The 24,270-nt window shown below is 42.0% G+C and overlaps 1 protein-coding gene across 4 annotated transcripts in view; it reads left to right on the top strand.

The window, feature by feature from the left end:
* LOC147229519 (protein kinase C beta type) overlaps positions 1 to 24,270 on the top strand; it is a 107,670-nt gene that overhangs the window by 26,299 nt on the left and 57,101 nt on the right. For 3 of the 4 annotated variants that reach the window (XM_086155013.1, XM_086155011.1, XM_086155012.1), the window contains exons 5-9: positions 8,558 to 8,669; positions 8,776 to 8,904; positions 16,361 to 16,517; positions 19,162 to 19,296; positions 20,078 to 20,174. In XM_086155013.1, coding sequence (XP_086011139.1) covers positions 8,558 to 8,669; positions 8,776 to 8,904; positions 16,361 to 16,517; positions 19,162 to 19,296; positions 20,078 to 20,174 — 630 coding nt within the window. Of the gene's footprint in view, positions 1 to 6,981; positions 7,121 to 8,557; positions 8,670 to 8,775; positions 8,905 to 16,360; positions 16,518 to 19,161; positions 19,297 to 20,077; positions 20,175 to 24,270 lie in introns of those variants that run through there. The other variant, XM_086155014.1, reaches the window with a different exon arrangement.

The raw sequence follows: 24,270 nt of genomic DNA, 5'->3' as shown, positions 1-24,270 counted from the left end.
TGAGCAAATGTCCAAAAAGACTTCCGCCAGCTGGGCAGCATGATTTCAGGGTATGGCCCGTCTGTATGGTCCTGTGACCGTGTTAGGGTTGATCTTTCTCAGGGTTAAACTCATGTGGTGCAGCTTCTGGATCAGAGGACGATGCTGCAATACAGCTGACGTGTACACCTCAAGATCAGTGCCCTCCCTGAACAGTCCCCTGTCTGTGTGCTCAAAACAGTCTTATAGAGCCGAAGAGGCAGATCAGAGTCTGTAGGCAGGAATCACCTCTACTGAGGTTTAATCAGAGGGATTGTAAGGGGTTGATTGAATGGCCTCCTCCTGTGACTTCTTTAAATTTTGGATGCAGACTCAAAGTCCTTTGCCTTGTTTCTGTTTACTGCTGCGAACACAGCTCTGCATGTCCAGTCCATTTTCTTGTGTTTTTTCATATCAAGTCCTGTAGCCCCCGTATTACCTTACCCAGATGTTTCCAAACTGACGGGATACTGCATTTTAAATGAGGCGCTCATGCATGAAATCTCTGACTGGGCACCAAGCAGCCCTTCCTTATCCAGTCATGAATATTGTTGTTGAGCCTTTGTTTTGACATTACATTACATTACATCATAGTCATTTAGCAGACGCTTTTATCCAAAGGACTTGCAAAAATTGCAATTCAATAACCGAAGATCCAAAGTACCAGTGGTCATTATTCAGAAGTCACATCTCTACCAAATAGCCATCTCAAAACCATATACATACATTCATTTCTTCATTTTTTTTTTGTGTGTGTGTGGGGGGTGGGGGTGGGGGGAGGCTTGGTCAAGAGGTACGTTTTCAGCTCACAGTGGAAGATGGGCAGCGACCCTGCTGTTCTGACCTTTTACGGGAGTTCATTCCACCACTGAGGAGCCAAGACCAAGAAGAGCCGAGCTGTTCAATCGGCAGCCAAGGGCTCGGAGTGATGGGGTGGATAGTTACCGAGAGGTGGCAGATCGGAGGGGACGGGTAGGGACATGTGGCTTGACCATATCCTGAAGATATGACGGGGCTGTCCCATTCACTGCCCGGTAGGCGAGCACCAGGGTTTTGAATTTGATGGGAGCCACCAGGAGCCAGTGAAGGGACATTAGAAGGGGAGTTGTGTGGGAGGATTTGGGACAGTTGAACACCAGGCGGGCTGCCGCTTTCTGAATGAACTCCAGAGGCCTGATGGTCACCGCTGGGGGACCAGCAAGGAGGGAGTTGCAGTAGTCCAGACAAGAGATGACTAGAGCCTGGATGAGTATCCTCCTTGAGGAATCTGCAAATCCTCCTGATGGTGTGAAGGAGGACTCTGCAGACACGTATGCTGCGACGTTCGCTGAGAACGACAGTTGGTTGTCTAGGACCACACCCAGGTTTCTTGCAGTTGTGGTTGGCCTTACCACAGTGTCTCCTTCAGTCCCTCTTATTTTCCTTTCTTGGTAAATTTATCCTTCACACCCTTAAGAGATCTTCTAAATTTTTGATCTGTTGTATTTCCAGAGCTTATCTGGCCATGACAACCCATGTGAACTCTCAGTCACAACCCCATGCTTACTGTGATCACTGCTTGTGAACACTTATGTTCCCGCATTTCTGATTCGCTGCTACAGAATCATTTCATCAGGCCAGGACCTCCAACATTAACCTTTTACGGGTTATCATTTTCGTTGTCACAGAATCGTTTCACCAGCCCAGGACTTTCAAAGTGAATGTTTTACTGGATTTTGATCAACTTTACAAGCTTAGACTTGAACATGTTTCTTCTTCTTCTTTCGGCTTTTTCCTTCAGGGGGTGCCACAGCGAATCAACTTTCTCCATCTAAACCTATTATCTATATCCTCCTCTCTCACACCAACTACCCTCATCTCCTCTCTCACTTCGTTCATAAATCTTCTCTTTGGTCTTCCTCCAGACCTCTTGCCTGGCAGCTCAAATTCCAGCATCCGTCTACCAATATATTCTCTATTCCTCCTTTGCACATGACCGAACCATCTCAGTCTGGCTTCTCTGACCTTTTCTCCCAACATGTGCTGTTCCTCTGATAGACTCATTCCTGATCCTATCCGTCCTGGTCACTCCCAAAGAGAACCTCAACATCTTCATCTCTGCAACATGTGGTTCTGCCTCCCGTCTTTTCGTCATTGTAACAGTTTCTAAGCCATACAGCATCGCTGGTCTTACCACTGTCTTTATCCCTTTCCTCTTCAATGCCTTCCTCACTTCACTTTTACTAATTTTTGCTGCTTTGTGGTCTACAATAGTCACCTCTCCTACACTTGCCATTTTCCCCATTCATCAGCTCTTCAAAGGACTCTTTCCATCTTCCCATCACTCCTCTAGCATCTGTCAATATATTTCCCTCTCTATCCTTAATCACCCGGACCTGTTGTACATCCTTTCCATCATTATCTCTCTGTTTTGCCAACCTGTACAGATCATTCTCACCTTCCTGACTATCCAACCGAGCATACAAGTCATCGTATGCCCTTTGTTTTGCCTTTGCTACCTCTATCTTTACTTTATGTTGTATCTCCCTGTACTCCTGTCTGTTCTCTTCAGTCCTCTCAGTATCCCACTTCTTCTTTGCTAACCGCTTTCTCTGTATATACTCCTGCACTTCCTTATTTCACCACCAAGTCTCCTTATCTACTTTCCTTCCAGATGACACACCAAGTACTCTTCTATCTGTCTCCCTGATAACAGCAGCTGTAGTTGTCCAATCATCTGGAAGCTCACCTTAACCACTCAGAGCCTTTCTCAACTCCTCCCTCAAAACCATACAACACTCCTCCCTTTTCAGCACCCACCACTTTGTCCTCTGCACTGCCTTTGTCCTCTTCATCTTCCTTGTAATGAGAGTCATCCTACAAACCACCGTCCTATGCTGTCTGGCTACACTCTCACCTACAACTTCTTTGCAGTCACTGATCTCTTTCAGGTTACCTCGTCTATACAAGATGTAGTCTACCTGCATGCTCCTACCTCCACTTTTATAAGTTACCCCATGTTCCTGTTTTTTTCTGGAAAAAGGTCTTCACGACAGCCATTTCCATCCTTTTTGCAAAATCTACCACCATCTGTCCCTCTGCATTCCTATCCTGTATACCAAATCTGTCCATCACTTCTTCATCCCCTCTATTGCCTTCACCAACATGTCCATTGAAGTCTGCACCAATTACCACTCTCTCATTTCCTGGAATATTGCGCATCACTTCATCCAACTCATTCCAGAACTTCTCCTTCTCTTCAAATTCACATCCCACCTGCGGGGCATAGCCACTAATAACATTGAGCATCACAATTTCAATTTCCAGTTTCAGACTCATAAGTCTGTCCGACATTCTTTTCACCTCTAGAACGTTCCTAACAAACTCCTCCTTCAAGTTAACTCCTACTCCATTTCTCTTCTTGTCAGTCCCATAATGGTGAAACTTAAAGCCTGCTCCTAAGCTTCTAGCCTTACTACCTTGCCTCCTGGTCTCCTGGACACACAGTATATCCACCTTCCTTCTCTGCATCATGTCGACCAACTCTACCTTTTCCTGTCATAGTCCCAATATTCATAGTCCCTACTCTCAGTCCCAGGCTCTTTCCTTTCCTCTTCTCTCTCTTTGCTTTCGAACACGCACTCCTCCTCTTCTTCTTGTTCTTGTTCTTTGACCCACAGTAGCCCAATTTCCATTAGTACCCTGTAGGTCATCAGTACCAATGGCGGTCGTTGTTAAGCCAGTCCTCGACCGATCTGGTATGATATGGTTATGGTTGACTTGCATGTTTGATTTTGGCAAAATCTTTACGCTGGATGCCCTTCCTGACGCAACCCTCTGCATTTATCTGGGCTCAGGACCGACTCAGGGAGACCCTGCTCCGTGCCCCCCCAAGGCAGGCTTGGGGAGACACGGGGCAGTGCCGCCCTGAGGCTGCATTCCACCCTGAGGCTGCATTAGAGACAATTTGAGACTTGAACATGTTTTTGCCCACCTTTAATCTGGGCCCTGCGGATTGGAAAAAGTGGAGTGAACCTCTCAGTCTTTCCTTGAGATCACGTCGAGGTCAGAAAAATTATTGTGTCGTTCAGATCTTGAAGAAAAACACTTGACAATTGAATCGGTATCAGACCTCAGTTTAGTTAGTTTTCAGGCACAGTTACAATCATGCTGTCTGCAAGGCTGTCTGCCAGGACATTCTCCCCAGATGTCTAGCAGAGAAGCACAACAAACCTTTCCCGCCTTTAGCTAACGTACATTTCTTTTAGTATTCTCTGCGATGTTGTTTGGTTCTTGATCATCTGATGAGATGTTGTTGCTTCTTCGTCCAATCTAGACACACCAGGTTACTCTGAGGGCCCTCCCAAGTATGTCTTATCTTGCATGTACACTAATCTGGGTGACTACTGTTTTCCTGTTTATGTGGTTCTGTTCTGTTCTTCTGCTAAACTGTCTTCTTGTACATGTACAGCTGTTTTTTGATTGTATTGCATGTCGAAGCATCTGCTTATTTGAACTATTTCCTAACATTATCACAATTCTGCACACTCTTTTCCACTCCGTACGAAATCTCTCACTCAAGATATAGCCAAATCATCTACTGCCCCAGCTCCTAGACATTTCTTGCTGTGCTTCACAGTAATATATCATAGGCAACTGTCCTTGCACTCTTTGATGCCCTCCCCTCTCAACATTTGCTTATCTCTGCGACCTCTAGGTCCACAATGGTCAACCTTTATACTCTTTTTCCTCTCATTCTCACTCTCCTTTTCCCTTTTCATCAACTCTTCAAAGCACTCTTTGTACTCTCCGTCTTCCCATCACATTTTTGACATCTGTTGACACACTGCTCTCTTTATCTTTAAACTCCCTAACCTGCTTGCAATCTTTTCCATCTCTATCACCATGTTTTGCCACTCTATATAAATCAGTCTCTATCATGGAACCCACTTTTCCCTCATTCTCCTTCTCATTCCTACTCTTCCTCTCATCTCTTACCTCTACTCTCTCATCAGAATGTGTCTGGAAATACGATATATGGAGATTTTTTAATATTAACCAAAGGAACATGGCCTAAACATACATCTCTAATGTCGGTCTAAGCACCTGGTGAACAATCCTACAGATAGCTTGTAAAACAATCATAATTTTCCCAACAGTGAGCCCAGACAGGGGAATTTTGTCTAGTATAATGCAGTTGGAACAGGGGAATTATGATAACAGTAGAGAGGAAACTAACATTAATATTCAACTGTCTTTTGCTTGGCCTTTGTCATCTCTACCTTAGCATAATGCTGCATCTCCTTGTTGTCTGTTCTTCTCAGACTTCTCACAGTGTGTCTCTTCTTAGCTAACCTCTTTCTCTGTATACACTCCCGCATTTCCCCATTCCACTACCATGACTCCTCATCTACCTTTCTTCCAGATGACAAGTCAGCTCCTGTCTCCCTGATCACATTGTCCCTGCATTCCCTGCATTATGTCAATCAACTCTCTAGCTTTTGCTGCCATAGTCCCAACATTCAGTCTCTACTCTCAGTCCTAGACTCTTTCTACTCCCCTCCTCTCTGCCTCTTTCTTTCTTCCTCCTCTCCTTCTTCCCACAGTAGCCTTATTTTCAGTGGTACTGTGTAGATCATCATTGTCCATGGCAGCTATTCTTAAACTGGCCCTCGATTGATCTGGTATGAAAGTAATAGGTTTGATTTCCCATTATTAATCCCAGTATTATTCCCATCATTAAAGTACACCTCATCTCATCTCATCTAATCTCATCTTATTTGCATATTCAGTCTGGCATAGGCATTAAGTTGGATGCCCGTCACTCGACCCTCTGTATTTATCTTGACCAGCTCAATGAGAACACTGGCTTGTAGCCCTTTGGGTTGTATTGGTAGAGAGACCACTTTACTGTCTTTAAAGTACTCCTGAATCCTACTGACATGCCCACCACGAAGGGGGAGGACTCTGAGAACTATTCATCTATATCTCCACTGGAGGTGACTGAGCACTAGCTGTGGGGGGGATTTGCCCAGAGATGCTAAATGCCTCCTGGGATGGGCTTTGCTGACATGTCTTCAATATTACATGGAGTTCTGGGACAGTACCATGAGAGCTGTAGACCAGGGGGTTAAAACAGGCAGTAGGATGTCCTAATGCCACAGACCTACAGTATAGTTGCAGATTCCACCCTGGTCATAGAAGGGTGGACAGCCTCACTCTAGCTGGGATCCTTGAGAATTCATGGGAGTAGGCTCATCCTGTCAACATTTTTTCCACAGTAGGTTTTGATCAACTCTTAGGCTGTTAAGAAAAGGAAAATTGGGTTTGTTTAAAGCTGTTTATGGAAGGGGAGGATATCTGTTGAACTAAATTGGTAACATTGCTGGATGAATAATTTTAGGAACCTGAGTGGCATGGCTTTTAGTGAGGTGGCAGAGGTGAAAGGTTCAAGTGAAACATCATTTACAGCCCTGCTGGGGATAGATTGAGTTAGTCAAGAAGCTCCTCAGTGGCAGGGAATTTGGTATAGATGAGCTATTAAAAGGGAACCAGTGGGGTGTGTCCTACTTTCAAGGGAAAGGCATTAATAATTCTGAACTAATAATAAGCCTAGCTTATTAGAAAGAGCTTATGTCAGGGTTCTGCAAACAAGACTTTAGTTGCCAGATGAAAGTGTTGATTTACGAGAAACAATGAAAGTCTGTCTAAATTTAGGAAAGTGGGTCAACTCTTTTCAATTCGAAGGGGGTTTGTGGCAGTATGCTCATCTAGTTGCCGTGGTCACTAGTCTTGCATTACAGTGCTGCAACAACTATGTCCAAATTATGTCAAGATATATTGCTAATGAGTATTGTTGGGCTCCTCCAGTGCTGTATTTTGCCATTGATTCTATTTGGAATCAGTCCATCATCCATTATCTACTACTTATCCTACTCAGGTTTGTGGGGGATGCTGGAGCACAACACATTCATTTGTAAGGACTCTAACAGGAAGGCCAAAGAGATCAATAGATGAAGTGAAAGAGGACAGTTTGAAGTTTGAAGTTTGTTGCTGTGAGAGAAGAGGATCCAAAGGATAGTGTAAGGTGGAGGCAGATTATCCACTGTGGTCACCCTTTAAGGTAACTGCCCAAAGAGGAAAATACAAAGATGCAATGTAAAAAGGACCAGTGTCTCTCTGTGTCTGTCTATCTATCTATCTATCTATCTATCTATCTATCTATCTATCTATCTATCTATCTATCTATCTATCTATCTATCTATCTATCTATCTATCTATCTATCTATCTATCTATCTATCTATCTGTCTATCTGTCTGTCTGTCTGTCTGTCTGTCTGTCTGTCTATCTATCTATCTGTCTGTCTGTCTTTCTGTCCGTCTGTCCATCAGTCTGTCCGCCTTTCTTTCTTTCTTTCTTTCTTTCTTTCTTTCTTTCTTTCTTTCTTTCTTTCTTTCTTTCTTTCTTTCTTTCTTTCTTTCTTTCTGTCTTAATCAGCTTTCTACCCTCTAAATACTCCCTGTCAAGTCATCCTGTCACATTCATAAATGTATGTTTAAAAAAGAAGGCAATTATAGATGTGGGTTAATAGAATGAGTTTCCTTTGGGAAAAGTTGAGGTTGAGAATCTGTATAAAGTTACCTATATTTCAGAATTAAAACTTGCAAAGAGATACAAAAATGGCTAGATAGATCGTTGACAGACAGATAGATAGATACAGGTACATCTCAAATGTTCCCTATGTTCAACGATCAAAGTGTAATATCTCTTCCGAACATCTAGGGTCATGAAATCTGGGTCATGATTTGGTATTATTGTTTTGGTAATTTCATGTCACTGTGGGATAGTCTTCTAAGTATGTCTGGTACATGTGGGGAAATTGGTAATAAAACTTACTTTGACTTTAAAGAACAGCATCTACAATTACTTTGCTCAGCAGGGTGGCTATGTGTAATCTTACAGATAGGGTGAGAAGCAGTAATTGGGGATGGGGTGAGTTCAAAGTAGAGAGATGCAGATATATATCTTGCAAACATGTATCTCAGCTATTAGTCATTAGCCAGTTACCATATAGTTTGTCTGTCAACCAAAAACTTGTTCTTACACGAAAGGCATATTTTGTTAAGATATTGTGCTGGTAAGCCAATTTTTTGGGTAACTATTTTGAGCTGCTGACCCACTTTGATATCAGTGTCACCACATATCTTCGAAAAAGCTATTACACTATCATAACCATCTAACCAGTAACCTCTGCCAGAGAAGTAATTGTTCAACACAATGTACACACAATTAGAGCAGGGTAGTCATAATTAATAGTAGAGAGAAAAACTATCACCAGTTTACACCAGCTGATCATAACACATGCTTACAAAAAATCACACACAGACACAAACCAACACGCACAAGCACACACTTGTGGTAAAATATCACGTACTAAAATATATTTTGGCGTGTTCATTTTGATATGCTGTTTTACCTTACTTTTTTGCAATACAGGAGAAGTAGAGAAAATGTGACTGATATTCATAATAATATAAGCTTCAATTGCTCTGTCTTTAGGATCCGAGGGCAAAGCATAAGTTTAAGATCCACACCTACTCCAGTCCAACATTCTGTGACCACTGTGGTTCTCTGCTGTATGGACTTATTCACCAGGGCATGAGATGTGACCGTATGTACCCACAACATATGTTGTTGTATTCAACGTATACTTGTCTTTGTGTATTGATGTGTACTTGTATGTGATGTTCTTGCAAGTATATGTGTTTGTGTTTCAGATTGCATGATGAACATCCATAAGCGTTGTGTTGCCAATGTCCCAAGCCTGTGTGGGACAGACCACACTGAGCGAAGAGGTCGCATCCAGATCAGCGCTGAGATCAATACCAATGTACTCACTGTTACTAGTAAGTATGTCGGCAAAACACTTGGTGTGTGTTGGTGTGTGTGTGTGTGATTATAGGCCTGATGAGATCCTGACTGAGATCTTAAAGGAAGGAGGACCAAAGCTCTGGCACCACATCCACCATCTACTCCTCAAGATCTAGGATAGAGAAGAGCTCCCTTCAGAGCTTGAGGATTCCCAAATAGTTACCAGATTTAAGAAAGGGGACAAGACTCAATGTGGAAATTACAGGGGTATCTCACTCTTCTCAACAACTGGCAAGGGCCTTGCTCACGTTTTTGTTAATCGCCTGTCACCACTATCTGAGGAAGTACTCCCTGAATCACAGTGCCGTCTCCAACCATCCAAGGAAACAACAGACATGATCTTCACTGTACTCCATCTTCTGGAAAAGTGAAAGAAACAACTGCTCCTTACATGGCCTTCATAGACCTGGCAAAGATCTATGATTCTGCTGATCGACTAACACTGTGGACTATACTATCAAGGTACGGTTGTCATGATAAATACATAAGCACACCTAGGATTCTTCATGACATCATGTCACAGTGCTCAGCAACAGTTGAGCTGTTCACTGAAACGGGGGTCAAAACAGGATTGCATCACTGCACCCTCCATGTTTGCCATCTTTATAGCAGCCATACTCCACCTCACTGGCAAAGATCTGCCACATGGGGTCCCAATCATTTACAGAACAACCTTGACAAGTTCAAAGCCAAGGGTTAGGTCAAACATACTACCATCATGGAGCTGCAATATGCTGATGACAACGCCGTTGCAGCACACTCCCCAGAAGACCTCCAGAGCATTCTGAATGCATTTGCTCAGGCATACAGAGCCCTGGGTCTGACCTTGAACATCAAGAAGACACAGGTCCTGTATCAATCACCGCCCAACCAGCTATCATACCAGCCCATCATTAAAGTGGACAACACCACTCTGGAAAACATGGACCACTTCCCATACCTTTGGAGTATGCTCTCCTCCAATGCTGACATAGACTCTGAGGAAAACCATTGCCTGAGTTGTGCCAGTGGAGCCTATGCCAAACTCAAAACAGGAGTCTTAGATGTCCAAGACAAACCCTCCTATATGCCGCAGAATCATGGACAGCCTACAACAGACACCGAAAAGCCTTGGAATTATTTTATACATATTATATATATACAGTATATATTATAAGTCAGACACACTGACATCAGAATTCATGAGGAGACAAAGATAATAATGCTTATTTCTAAGGGAGAGTCCGACCACCCTGCAGACAAAACTCATTTCGGCTGCTTGTATCCGTGATCTCATGCTTTCGATCACTACCCATAGCTCATGACCATAGGTGAGGGTGGGAATGTAGATTGGCCAGTAAATTGCATCGCTGCAGTCACCACACTGATCCGCCTGTTGACCTCCCGCTCCATCCCTCCCTCACTCGTGAACAAGACCCCGAGATTCTTGAACTCCTCCACTTGGGGCAGGACCTGTTCCCTTACTCAGAGTGGCCATTCCACCCATTTCCGGTTGAGCAGCATGGTCTCAAATTTGGAGGTGCTGATCCTCATCTCGGCCACTCTACACTTGGCTGCAAACTGTTCCAGTGAGAGCTGGAGATGATGTACTGATGAAGCCAAAAGAACCACATTATCTGCCAAAAAGCAGAGACTGAATCCTGCGGCCACCAAACTGGATCCCCTCAACACCCTGGCTGCGCCTGGAAATTCTGTCCATAAAAGTTATGAATAGAATCTTACCAATGAATAGATCTTACCATGGAGGCTGAGGACTGTGATCCCCCTATAGTTGGAGCACATCCTCCGATCCTCCCTCTTAAAAAGGGGATCAGCCAGTCCAGCGGCACTGTCCCTGACATCCACACAATGCGACAGAGGTATGTCAGCCAGGACAGCCCTACAGCATCCAGAGCCTTTAGGAGCCCAGGGCGAACCTCATCCACCCCAGGGGCCCTGCTACTGAAGCTTTTTGACTGCTTCAGCAACTTCATCCTCAGAAATAGGTGGGTCCGTTCCAGACTCTCCTGGCTCTGCTTCCTCAACGGGCGTTTCAACGGGGTTGAAGAGGTCTTGAAAATATTCCTGGCATCAATCTACTACATCTCCAGTTGAGGTCAGCAGCGCCCCATTTCCACTGTACACAGTGTTGACGGAGGACTGCTTCCCCTTCCTGAGCCACCAGGTGGTGGACCAGAATCTCCTCAACGCCAACCGGAAGTTGTTCTCCATGGTCTCCCCAAACTCCGCCCACACCTGAATCTTTGTCTTGGCAACCATTGAAGCTGCATGCTGCTTGGCCTGCCAGCACCTGTCAGCTGCCTCCAGAGCCCCACAGGTCAGAAAGGCCCGATAGGACTCCTTCAGTTTGATGGCATCCCTCACTGCTGAAGTCCACCAGCGGGTTCAAGGGTAATAGCCGTGACAGGCGCCAAACGGCCTTACAGCCACAGCTCCAATCTGCTGCCTTGACAATGGAAGCACGGAACATGGCCCATTTGGACATGTCCCCCGCCTCCCTCAGGACGTGGTTGTAGTTCTGCTGGAGGTGGGAGTTGAAACTCTTTCTGACAGGGGACTCTGCTAGATGTTCAAAGCAGAACCTCACATCACATTCACGTCTGCCAGGTCTGACCAGCATCCTCCGCCACCACTGGAGCCACCAGGTGGTCATCAGTTGACAGCCCTGCCCTTCTCTTCACCCTAGTGTCCAGGACATGCAGCCACAATTCTGTCGAACATGATGTTTGTTTTGGACAATCTATGACAAGCACAGAAGTCCAATAACAAAAAAACTGCTTGGGTTCATATCGTTGGGGGTGTTCCTCCCAATCACACCCTTCCAAGTCGCACTGTCGTTGCCTTAGAGAGTGTTGAGTGGGAGTGGTGTCTCCCAGTAGAGCAAGGGAATCCCCAGTAGGAGTGCTCTCTAGCAGCCCCTCTAGGGACCCCAAGAAGGGTGGGTAAACTGGACCGATGTTGGGTGCATAGCCAGAAACAACAGTCAGAACCTGGCCCCCCACCTGAACCAATAAGATAGCTCCCAGGATCCCTAGGACGCGCAAACCTCTCCACCACGGTAAGGTGGCAGCATCATTACCATCAAAATGTAAAAGCATCTCCGATGTATAGGCCACATCATCTGCTAGCCCACCAACCATCTCCTTAAGCGGATTCTGTACTCCCAGTCAGAAGGACAGTGAGCACAGTGATGCAGTGGTTAACGCTTCTGCCTCACAGCACATGTCCCAGGTTTGATTCCCTCAGGGGGCCTTTCAGGCAGAGTTTGCATGTTCTCTGCAGTTTGTATAGGTTTCCCCTGGGTTCTCTGATTCCCTCCCAAAAACATTAAGGGGTTTAACTTGAAAAACATGGAAATTGCCCTTATGTGTAAGAGGTTAAATGGTTGTTTGTCTCTATATGTGGCCGTGTGATTGACTGGCAACCAGTCAATTGTGTACCCAGCCTCTCGCTCAGTGGGAGCTGGATAGGCTCCAGCATCCCCCGCAACTAGGAGCTGGCAGTTGGGATATACCCCCGTGACCCTAGCAGCATCCCCCGTGACCCTAGCTGGATAAGTGGTAGACAATGGTGGATGGGTGGATGAATGAATAAATAACTGGAAGCTGTACTGTTATGCAGAGGGAATGTCAGTCCTCTATCTCCCTCTACTGGCATTATGGGAGGAAGGTGAGATGTTTGCAGCATTATATTTCAATTTCATATTCAGGTTTAAATTTTATAATATGTGTGTGTGTTTGTGTGTGTGTGTGTGTGTGTGTGTGTGTGTGTGTGTTTGTGTGTGTGTGTGTATTTGGATTTCAAAAACTGTCATTTCAAGAGACAAGTTAACAATACGCCATTTAAAAATGTACTGGTGCGATTGTAGGCCTGAAAATAACTGTTGTTTTTAAGCTGATAAATAAGGCAAGCTTGATCTGCAGCATTCCCTTTTCCTTTCAGCAATTCCTTTCAGGGGTTGTCACAGTGAATCATGCCTCTATCTAACCCTATTTTCTACAAAACTTGATCAACAGGATATTCAACCATGTTGCTATTACAAAATAAATACTCAATGAAAGATGGATTTTTTGGATTCATTTTATGGGTTAATAAATCTGGAAGAAACTTTGCTCCACAGCATCCTTAAAATGTAAGGGGTGTGCCAGATTCACTTACGTATTCTGTCAGTGGATCTGACACTGAGGTACAGTAATACCTTGACTTACAAATGTAATTGATTCCCTGACAGAGCTTGTAACTGAATTTGCTTCAATATCAAATTAAAGTTCCTCATTGAATTAAATGGAACGGTTTGAATCCGTTCCAGTCTCTCCTCCAGTTTTGTCATGTTTTTAAATAAGAAAAATAAAAACAAAATTATATATACAGTGTGTATTTGTGTATGTGTGTGTGTGTGTATGTATGTAATTAAAGAATGTTAAGAAATAAACTAGTTTCATTAAGTGTATTTTCTATTAAGACTGGATGAAGATGCTGGCAGCAAAATGAGAGATCGGTTCAGGGTCTGGGGAGATTTTGATTTTGTGCTCTATTGCTTAACTTATATATTTAAATTTAATTTGCAAACTATGCTACACTTTTTCGCACAACTTGATTTAGCAGCTAAGTGAATGCTGGTTAATAAGAGAAAATGTCTCATACACTGGCTCCAAATGTCTCCTGTTTTACACCCATCCACATAATTGAAATGTGTTAACAATGAACCTTTTGTTGTGAATGTGGAAATAATAATGCTCTGAACTTTGTTTTTGTCTTTTCGGCTATTCCCGCCAGTGGTCACCATAGTGAATCATCAGTCTCCATCTAACCTTTTTTCTGCATCCTCGTCTCTCACCTCAGCCATCTATCACCGTCTATCACTACATCCACATAAAATCCCCTGCCCATTTGGCCCATGAACCTGAGCATTTTTCTACAAAGATACCCACTATTTGCCCTCCGTGCATATCTAAACCACCCCTGTCTAGCCTCACTGACTTAATCTCCAAAACATCTGTAGTGACTCTGATGGACTAATTCCTAATCCTTGCCATCTTTATCACACCCAAAGAGAACATCAACATTTTCATCTATGCTTCCTCTTACTCTGCCTCTTGTCTTTACCTCAGGGCCACTGCCTCTAAATCAAATATCGCTGGTGTCACTGCCATCTTGTACACCGGGGATGTCAAAGTCAAATACACAGAGGGCCAAAAAAACAAATTTGTTTCAAGTCGAGGGCCGGACTAGTTCAGTGTTTATTAAAACAAACAAACTGAACATAGCCTTTTGAACCAAGACCTAAATGCATAAATGAAATTGCATGCATAATAAATTGAAAATGTAACATCGTGGTGCTCTATGATTATATCAAGTACTGGTGTCAAATAGTAAAATGAGAAAATAAAAATATATAAATCATTGCAATTGTATTCCTTCTCATGGCTCCTAACTGCAATTTTCCCTGAGTCCATTAACTGAAAAATGAAATATAAGAATCTATGGCACACAGACAAAATAATACTTTCTTCAAAGAATAATCACAGGTCTTGTAGAAACAAATGGAAAAATGGAACTGAATTAAAAACTAAAAATTCATTCATGCTCTGTGATGCTCACTAGGCTGAGCCTGATACTTGGTGGTGTCTCATCTTTTGTACAAGTTCATCAATGTTCGGGGTCAGGCCCTGAGCAGAGGAAATCCTCAGGATTGAGTGAGGGTGCTTATCACTAAGATGGCTCCTGTGTGATGTATTCTTTAGCTTCATCAAAGAGAACAGTTCTTCACACAGGTTGTGCTGCCAAACATAAGAGAGTGTCTGAGCAGCTTGGATACGCAGCTGGGGCATTGTGTCGGGGATGAAACGTGCAAACTGACCAGCACCCACTTTCATATTTTTCCTTCAATGTGTCATTGCACTGGAGCTCAATCAACTCCATTTGTAGGTTTAGTGGTGCGCTTTCCATGTCAACTGTAAAAGGATTTGCGAGCAGTGCAAACCTGCTTTTCTGGCTTCAAAGTCAGCAAATCGGCGTCGGAAGTCGGCGGCAAGTATGTTGAGTTTATTGGCAAACTGTGCACTTGGGGACACAGCGGTAGAGAGCTTCTTTTCATGGTCTGGCAGCTGGGAAAGTGGCTCAAGTTTTCTCTCCACATCTGGGGCAATACTTTCTCCACATAAAAGACACACAGGTTTGCCTTTTACCTCCGTGAACAAGTACTCTGCCTCCCACCTGCCTTGAAACCCCCCTGTTCTCAGCATCCAATTTTTGTTTAGCCATTTTTAGGGAGGAGGAAGCTGAAATTTGACATCTGCTCTGACTGCTAATGAAGAATGAAGCCAAAGCCCGCTTGTTGCGCTGCAGTGAGTTCGCGGACAACCATTGCGTTGTGGAGAATGTAGTATTGGTGCGTTGAAAACAACAGCGGGTGGCTGCAGCCCGTTCTAATAATAATCAATTTCATCCCGGGGCCAGAGATAATTCGGGCCTTGACTTTGACATATGTGTTGTACACCCTTCCTTCATTTTACTCTGGCTGATAGTCTTATTGCGTATTGCATTTCTCCAACTGTTTCACACTCTCACTTACTCTGGGTACTCATATATCCTCCACTTTCTTTGTCTATACTCCCTGAAACCTAGCCTTTCAATTTCATTCCTGTTTGTTCACAGATATTTGTCTTTCAATTGTAAACATTCATTCCTCTCCTCTCTAGCGTACACCTCCACCTCTCTATTCCACATTCCACTTACTGCTCTCACTACAGATCAGAATGTCATCTACAAACATTATAGTCCATGAATATTCCTGTCTAACTTCATCTGTCAGCCTCATCATCATGTGAACATGTTCTGGACCACTGTATCATACTTCTCTGCCATTTCAGAATTGACCTTGCAAAATGTCGTTGTCGCCTCAGCAGCCCGGTTGTCTTAGGGCTACAAATGCACTCTGACCTTCTCTGACCAACATTTTAAATATAATAATGCATTTGTCTTGGCATGAACCCGTACTGCTGCTCAAAAATGGTCAATTCTGTTCTTAGTCTAATTAGTTTTCACAACCCTTTCCATTAACTTTGTTGTTTGTTCAAAATGTATCTTACTGTAGTTGCCTTAACTCCGCAGGTCTACCTCTGAAAAACTGGCAGTTCCTGACTCCTCAGATCCTCTCATTTTCTAATATCTCGCAGCATGACTAATCAAAAAAACCCTCCCACCACCTCCTTGAAAACTTCCATACCTCCACAGGTATATTATCAGGACCAACTGCCTTTCCACCCTTGATCCCCTTCAAATGCTTTTTTTACTCACCTTTTCCTTAATTTTCCTCATTTATGGGGGTTTGTTCAGTTACTTCGACCAAACTGATACTGAGCTAAAATGGAATCTCTCATCTCATCTCGGCATGCATTTTCCTTAACATTTTCTTCCTCTCACTTTTAGTCAAAGAGGCCCGAAATCTGGTTCCCATGGACCCTAATGGTCTTTCAGATCCCTATGTGAAGCTGAAACTGATCCCAGATCCTCGCAGCGAGAGTAAGCAGAAAACCAAGACTATTAAGTGCTGCCTGAATCCTGTCTGGAATGAAACCTTTAAGTTGTAAGTCTGACCTATATGTTGTAATCAACTGTCTAGTATTCATTAAAAGGACTCTTTTAACTTTTTGTCATTTCTTTTCAGTATTCACTCATGTTTTTCCAGTTTCCCTCTTATAACTTTTGAGCCCCAGTTACTCTCTTGCTTTGTGTCCTTTTCACTCCATTGTCCATAGGTTGGATATGGTTCAAATGTATTATCATCTAGTTTGCAACTGTATCCCCATTACCATGGTCATGATTGCTCATGATTTTTATATTAATGATTTATCGTACATACAGTGTTGCATGCCTTACCAAAGACACTTCTTTTCCCTTTGACTGTACCTTTCAGGGCTGGGACAACAAATTGCCAGCCTCCATCTTTTCCTATGCTCTGTATATATTCTCTCATATAAACGAAGACAAACACCTCTGAAAAATGAGAACATTTTGTAAAGCCTTACTTTTATCATCAAGTTTTCCCTGAAAGTAACTGAATGAATACATGGCAAACCAAGTGTTGCATTTTGTCTCCTATAGTTAAAAAGACATTCTGAATGACCTCTAAGTAACATTAACCGTAGATATGTAGACCAGGGTAGTGGGCATCCAAATCATAGCAAGTAAGTGTTGTTTTGTGACTTCCCTTAAATAAATTGTGATAGAAACAAACGGCATACCAGGAGTATTCAATTAATGTAAAATTAGTAACCAAAACTGCCATAATTGAAGTTATCTTAAGCAAAGTGACATGATCAGTTTTCCTGTCATGAATCATTATACTTTTAGCATAGGGTTAAATAGCAGCTCAATTTCACAACATACCAACTTTCCTTAAATGACCCATATGAGTTAAGTCTTGTAACTGAGTCGTACAGAGGCCCTGCTTTAAAGCACCTTCATAGAATACACAGACCTGTATTCTGTTATCACGGATACCTCACATTTTCAGTTTGTTTGTTTTTATATTTTACATTTTATATTTATTTTATCTTTATTTTATACACTTATAAATGCAGCCTCAGGGAGGCACAGGCCAGTCTCTCTCCGAACCAGCCTCGGGGGGGCACGGGCCAGTCTCCCTGAGCTGGTCCCAAGCCTGGGAAACTGGATATACTATGTGTCCAGGAGACCAGGTGGAAAGGTAGTAAGTCTAGAAGCTAAGGAGCAGGCTTTAAGTTGTACTATCATGGTACTGACAAGAGGAGAAATGGAGTAGGAGTTATCTTGAAGGAGGAGTTTGTTCGGAACATTCTGGGGTTGAAAAGAATGTCAGATAGACATATGAGTAACTGAAACTGGAAATTGAAGGTATGATGCTCAATGTTATGAGTGACTATGCCTTGTAGGTGGGATGTGAGTTTGAGAAGAAGGATAAGTTCTGGAATGAGCTAGATGAAGTGATCCAGAATATCTCTGGAGATAAGAAGGGGTAATTTGAGCAGACTTCAATGGACATGTTGGTGCAGGCAATAGAGGGGATGAATAAGTGATGGGCAGATTTGGTATACAGAATAGCAATGCAGACGGACAGATAGTGGTAGATTTTGGCAAAAATGATGGAAATGGCTGTAGTGAACACTTTTTTCCAGAAAAAACAGGAACATAGGGTAACTTATAAGAGAGGAGGTAGGAGGATGCAAGGTAGACAAGGTAACCTGAAAGAGATCAGTGACTGCAAAGTAGTTGTAGGTGAGATAGAAGCCATACAGCATAGGATGGTGGTTTGTAGGATGACTGATGACAGGGAAGATCAAGAAGACAAAGACAGTGCAGAGGACAAAGTGGTGGAAGATGACAAGGGAGGAGTTATGTGTGGTTTTTCAGGGAGGAGTTGAGAAAGGCTCTGGGTGGTCAGGAAGAGCTTCCAGATGATTGGACAACTACTGCTACTGTTATCAGGGAGACAGGTAGGAGAGTACTCGATGTGTCATCTGGAAGGAAAGTAGATAAGGAGACTTGGTGGTGGAATGAGGAAGTGAAGGAATATACACAGAGAAAGCGGTTAGCAAAGAAGAAGCAGGATACTGAGAGGACTGAAGAGAACAGACAGGAGTACAGAGAGATACAACGTAAGATTCTGGAATTGGAGCTGCCAGCCAGGAGGTCTCGAGGAAGACCAAAGAGAAGATTTATGGATATATTGACCGTAGGATGTGAAGGTAGTTGGTGTAAGAGAGGAAGATATTTCATGTTGGCAAATGAGGTACAAGCTTAGAATTAATCATGTTTTTAATTACCTTTTATCTGAACAATTTTATGTTTTAATTAAATTTCGATTGAAATTGCCCCCCCGCCCCTTCCTTTTGACATTTCAGAGTTTGGGGTGTTGACTTCATTCAAACTCTATTTTTTTTTGTGTGTCTTTCGTTTATGTTTCTTTATTCAGCCAAAGAATATAAGAAATACAGCATTTATATCATTTCAGATTCAGTTCTGTAGTTTCAGGTCCAACTTATTGACATGTCTTTATCACATCTGTTTAAGAACTCCAATTCATAAGGTTTGACTTAAATTCATCAATTTAAAGGGCAAACAACAATGCAAAAAATCAAAGTTTCATATGTTTGCATGCATCATAGATCAATGATTATATTAGAATGCATATATCTGTTTTTTAAAATATAAGCCAAAGAAAAATGTCATCACAATTTCTTCTCCCACAGCCACTTGAAAGAATGTGATAAAGACCGTCGTCTTTCTGTCGAGGTGTGGGACTGGGACCTGACCAGCCGCAATGACTTCATGGGATCATTGTCTTTTGGCATCTCAGAGCTGCAGAAACAAGGAGTGGATGGATGGTAATGTGGAAGGGATTAGAAAAGGGATGGATGGCTGAGGGATATAGAGACAGAGGACACGTATAGGTACACTATGTGTAGAGGGATAGTGAAGGTGACCTTTTTCATGACTTCAAAATAGCCTCTTTTGGGCCTCTGTTTCATAATATTTATATAAGTTAGTAATTTTAATAAGCAGGAATTAGCAGATTTTCATTCAGTTTAGACTATTTGACCTATACCCATTACCTGACATTTTCACAACTGCTGTTTATGATGTGTATGATGAATGTTTCATTTTAATTATGAATCAGTATATTGTTTTTTTTAATAAGACCACTCATTTAAATTTACAGATAAAAGGTTCAAGAAGTTCACTTTGTCTCTAGTTTATTTGTTTTGACATGGATTAGCAAGGTAATGGCTACTCCTTTGGTCCATGCACATAAAATACAAGAATTACACAAGTTGAACCACTTAACTCCAATTACATTTTAGTCACATGAACGTATTTAAGCATATACTTTTATACATACATACATACATACATACATACATACATACGTACAGAAAGAAAGAAAGAAAGAAAGGCGAATGGACTGACGGACAGACAGATAGATGGATGGACGGACGGACGGACGGACGGACGGACGGACAGATAGACAGACAGACAGATAGATAGATAGATAGATAGATAGATAGATAGATAGATAGATAGATAGATAGATTACAGAATGCTACATGCTACATCAACAAATAACTGTTTTTTTCTCGAAATACTCCTTGTCCCTCTTTGTCCCAGGTTCAAGATGCTTTCCCAGGAAGAAGGTGAGTACTTCAATGTTCCTGTTGCTCCAGAAGGTGAAGAAGGCAATGAAGAACTACGGCAGAAATTTGAGGTAAGTTTTGTGGATTTTAAATTGTTTAATCATGTGTCTGTGGTTTTGAATAAATAGTAATTATATATTTGTATTCCAACCTTTTACTGGTTAACAATTGTCTTTGGAGGATCATTTCTGTTATCACACAAGAAACGTTGACAATAGCTATGATTGATATGATTTATTCTACAGAAACATTCAAGCAATAGATTTGGGATAAAGTCAAATTGATAAGGATTTAGAACTATATGCCAGCTAAACTGAATTTCACATATATTACGTTTTTCCTTTGATTTGAAATAGGTACCGTAATTCGATAAAGTATCACAAGCTATCAGAAAAATTGAGCATATGGTTGGAAAAACCAATATCAAATGCACAAAAAAAAAATCATAATGAATCCAAACCAGCAGGAATGCAAGTATGTGGTTCCTATTACCAAATGGTTCAGGGAACACTTATAGTTACCAATGTCCTGCTTGCGACTGATACATAAATACAGTTTTTTCCATAGGTACCTCAAATACCACAGCTTAAAATTAGTAAGTAAAAATGCCAGGGTTTGTACAAAGCATTGAACACCAAAAATGTCACATATCAAGCATCTGTCATTTTTTGAACCTAAAAGCATTTTAACCCCAGCCTTTATGCATGGTTTTGTTGAATTGAGCTCAATATGGCATTGTGTTATGTATTGACCTGAATAAGGTGGCGTGGTTCGAGCAGTTGCCATGGAACTCAAAGTTCTTTGTTTGATTCCTCAAGCTCCAAGCCTGTCATGTGGAGCAAGACACTAAGCCCTGAACTGCTTGCTGGCCACCACTCAGTAGCTGCCCACTGTTCATCGTTCATTCAAAATTCAAAATGTTTATGGTCGTGTACCATCTGGAAAGTTGTTTCCCTTTACAATCACATTCTTCGCAGTCCATTCTCAAAGTCCACTTTGGTATCCAAAAATAAACCAATAAATGATACGCATAGTATCGTAAAGAAATGTGAATAATGCAAAGAAAAGAAATGTTCAAAGAAAGGTAAACATTATTCATAGGATATGCAAGTTGAAAAAGTGCAAATTGAAATGTAAACAGTTATATTCATGGGATGTGCATGTTGAGAAAGTGCAGATTAACATCTTTAAAGTCGAGTGGAGTGTGTAAATTGAAAAAGTGCAGGCTGGATGCAAACAGTCAATAAAACAGTTACTTGTAAGTTAAATAAACAGTTAAGTGCAGCACTTAGTATACTGAATGAAGTGGTGTAAAGTGAACAATCAGTTGCATCTAATTGTCCTGTACATTGTTGTTGACTGCTGCCAGTTGCTCAGGAGTCCAATGGCAGTTGGGTAGTACAAGTTCTTTTGTTATGATGTTCAACATTTCAAACCCCTGTACCTCCAGCAGGAGGGTTGGAGTATGAACTGTCTGTTGGGGGTTGGTGTGGTGATTGGCATGGAGGCAGGTTCTCTATTAACTCTGCTGTGGTAGATGGTCTGCAGAGAAGAATGTGGGTTTCTGGTGATCTCTCACCACTCACTTGAGGCGTTTATGGTCCAAGGCAGTGGCGCTGTCATACCATACAGTGATGCAGCTGGTTAAGATGCTCTCAATGATGCAGCTGTAGAAGTTGCTGAGGGTCTTCGGCGACATGTCAAAATTTTCAGCTTCCTTAGAAGGTACCACCACTGTTGAGACTTCTTAACCGCCTGCATGATGTTGAATGACCAGGTGAGGTCATTATCCTGCCTTTGACACCAAATTATTTCACACTGCTCACCCTGTCTACCTCAAGATCGCGGATGAACAATGGCTGATGAGGTCTCCTCTTCTCCTTCATGTCCACTATCATCTGCTTCCTCTTGTCCATATTGAGGATGAGGCTGCTGTCCTCACACCATGACACCAGACTGGCCACCTCCATCCTGTAGGCCGTTTCATCCCCGCCAGTGATGCCTATCACTGTGGTGTCTTCCACAAACTTCAGTACAATATTTTCTTGTGGGGGGTGACACAGTCATTGGTGTACAGGATGGGGCAGAGGACACATCCCTGAGGAGTGCCCATGTTTGTAGTAATGCTGGCCAAAGTCAACTGTCTTGAAAACCTGGGGTTTGCCAGTCAAAAGGTCTAGGAGCCAGTGTCAGAGTGTGGGGTGCAGGCTAAGGGTGGACATTTTATGTGTGAGTTTGTGTGGGATGACTATATAAAAACTATATAAAAAGTAATCCTGTTGTCTACAAAGACCATTCTGAAGCAGGAGTCTGTTTTCTTGGTGGGAGAAGGAGTAGTGGAGGGCGGGGGGGGGGAGGCTTCTGAGGGGGACCTGTTGGGCCAGTATGTAAACTGCAGGTGATCCAGGATGTCCGGAATGTTGCTCTGAATTGCACTTTTTGTAAGTCGCTGGGGATAAAAGCGTCTGCCAAATACTACCAAATATTTTGAATTTGATCTCCCACATACCGCATCACACATTCATACAACTTATATCACATTCATTTAATTTAAACTCATGGTATGAATTAGACCATATATGCCTGTCATTTTTTTTGTAAAATTGCACCGTATACAAATCCTAATTTTCCAACTTGTCTTATGTTGTGACATCAACCTTCTTTAAAACTCATATTTTAAATAGTCTAGATGACATATATCTTCACAACAATTTCTCCCAACACTATGATAGCCCCATAATCCAGGATGTTATTGTAAATATTCATTTTTATAAACAGGAAACTTTGCGGAAAACACCACATATCTCCCTCGTAGGATCTCTCCAGATCGATCATCGTGTTTGTTCTCTTCAGTCAAAATTTATCTCATTTAGCCAGGCTCTATTTTTCAAAGAATTCTAATTTTTAAAGAACTGCTGCAACTGCTGGGAAACTTATCCATTCTTTCTAAGAGAATGATCGAAGACAGGGCTATTTAGAGGTCTTGATAGAGATGTACAAGTCTGCAGCATCTCCATATTTAAGTTGCATTATAATCCAGTAATAAATCACAGATGTACTGATTTTCAAGTACCATTGTCATCATATCAACATCTGTTCTTTGTGAAGTTAAATATTACACCTTATAGATCTCCACAAAACTCATTCTTACCCATATTTAAAAATGTTCAAAAACTAACAGTTGAGAACTGTCAGACACGTTAGTGGACTCAACTACTGCTAAGTCTGCATTGAGCCTTTCATATAGTTTTTCAAACTCATCTTTGGCTAATATCTTTGTGGCTGTTGATGCAACAGAAATATTTCGTTTTTTTTTTTTTTCAAAGTTCTTTATTTTCTGTAAAAAAAGATTATCAGCTACTTCACCCAGGCACTCCTTGCCAATGCTTCTATCATTTAATTTTTTTTTGTAGTGCACCAAAATTCATGCAACTCTTTGGACGCACTCATTACAGACTTGGGCAGTAAATCAATGTATTAAAATCCTCATTTACCAATTGAAATTGACTTTGCTTGTGAGAGGTAGTCAGATCAATGCCCACATTCGCCACTGGCCTTGTTGTATGTAGCATACATGTATACTTCACATGTATGACGTTTTGGGTTCAATCCTCGTCATCTCCGATGTAAGTTCCTTTGGATAAAAGCGTCTGCCAAATGACTGTGATGTAATGACTTTAAGTCTGCTTATTTTCTGTAGCTTAACTGCTGGATTTAGTGGATAACTTTTCTCAAAAATAAATTTATGCTTAAATTCAATGTCATATTTCACATTACCACCTTTAACCTCTTCCATGATCTCATACAATTAGACAAAGTATCTCAAGCTTCCTACTAGAAATATAAATGTAAACAACTCAGTCCATTCTGGATTAAAAGCTCAGTTTTCATGGTTTTGCCATTTACCACAAGTCATGGTCCATAAACCCACTATTTTGCCTCTTTTTTGTATTGTCTTTCCACTCCTTCAAGTTTTATTTTCCCTATTACTGTCACCGCCACTATCAGAAGACCACAAGGATTGAATCAGAATGCAGCTTTTCCATGCCTCTATTCAGTGAAGGCCTGCCCTTGGAGCCTGTGATTGGCTGACATTCTTGCCCTTATTTTGACTAATCTCAATGCTCAGGACAAAAAACAACCAATTTGAGTACACAAGGGCAACTA

Source organism: Fistularia commersonii, chromosome 11, assembly GCF_037954325.1.
Source record: "Fistularia commersonii isolate RoL2024-O1a breed Wild chromosome 11, RoL_Fcom_v1.0, whole genome shotgun sequence".
In the NCBI taxonomy this organism is placed as follows: domain Eukaryota; kingdom Metazoa; phylum Chordata; class Actinopteri; order Syngnathiformes; family Fistulariidae; genus Fistularia; species Fistularia commersonii.
This window is presented reverse-complemented; position numbering and strand designations above follow the sequence as displayed.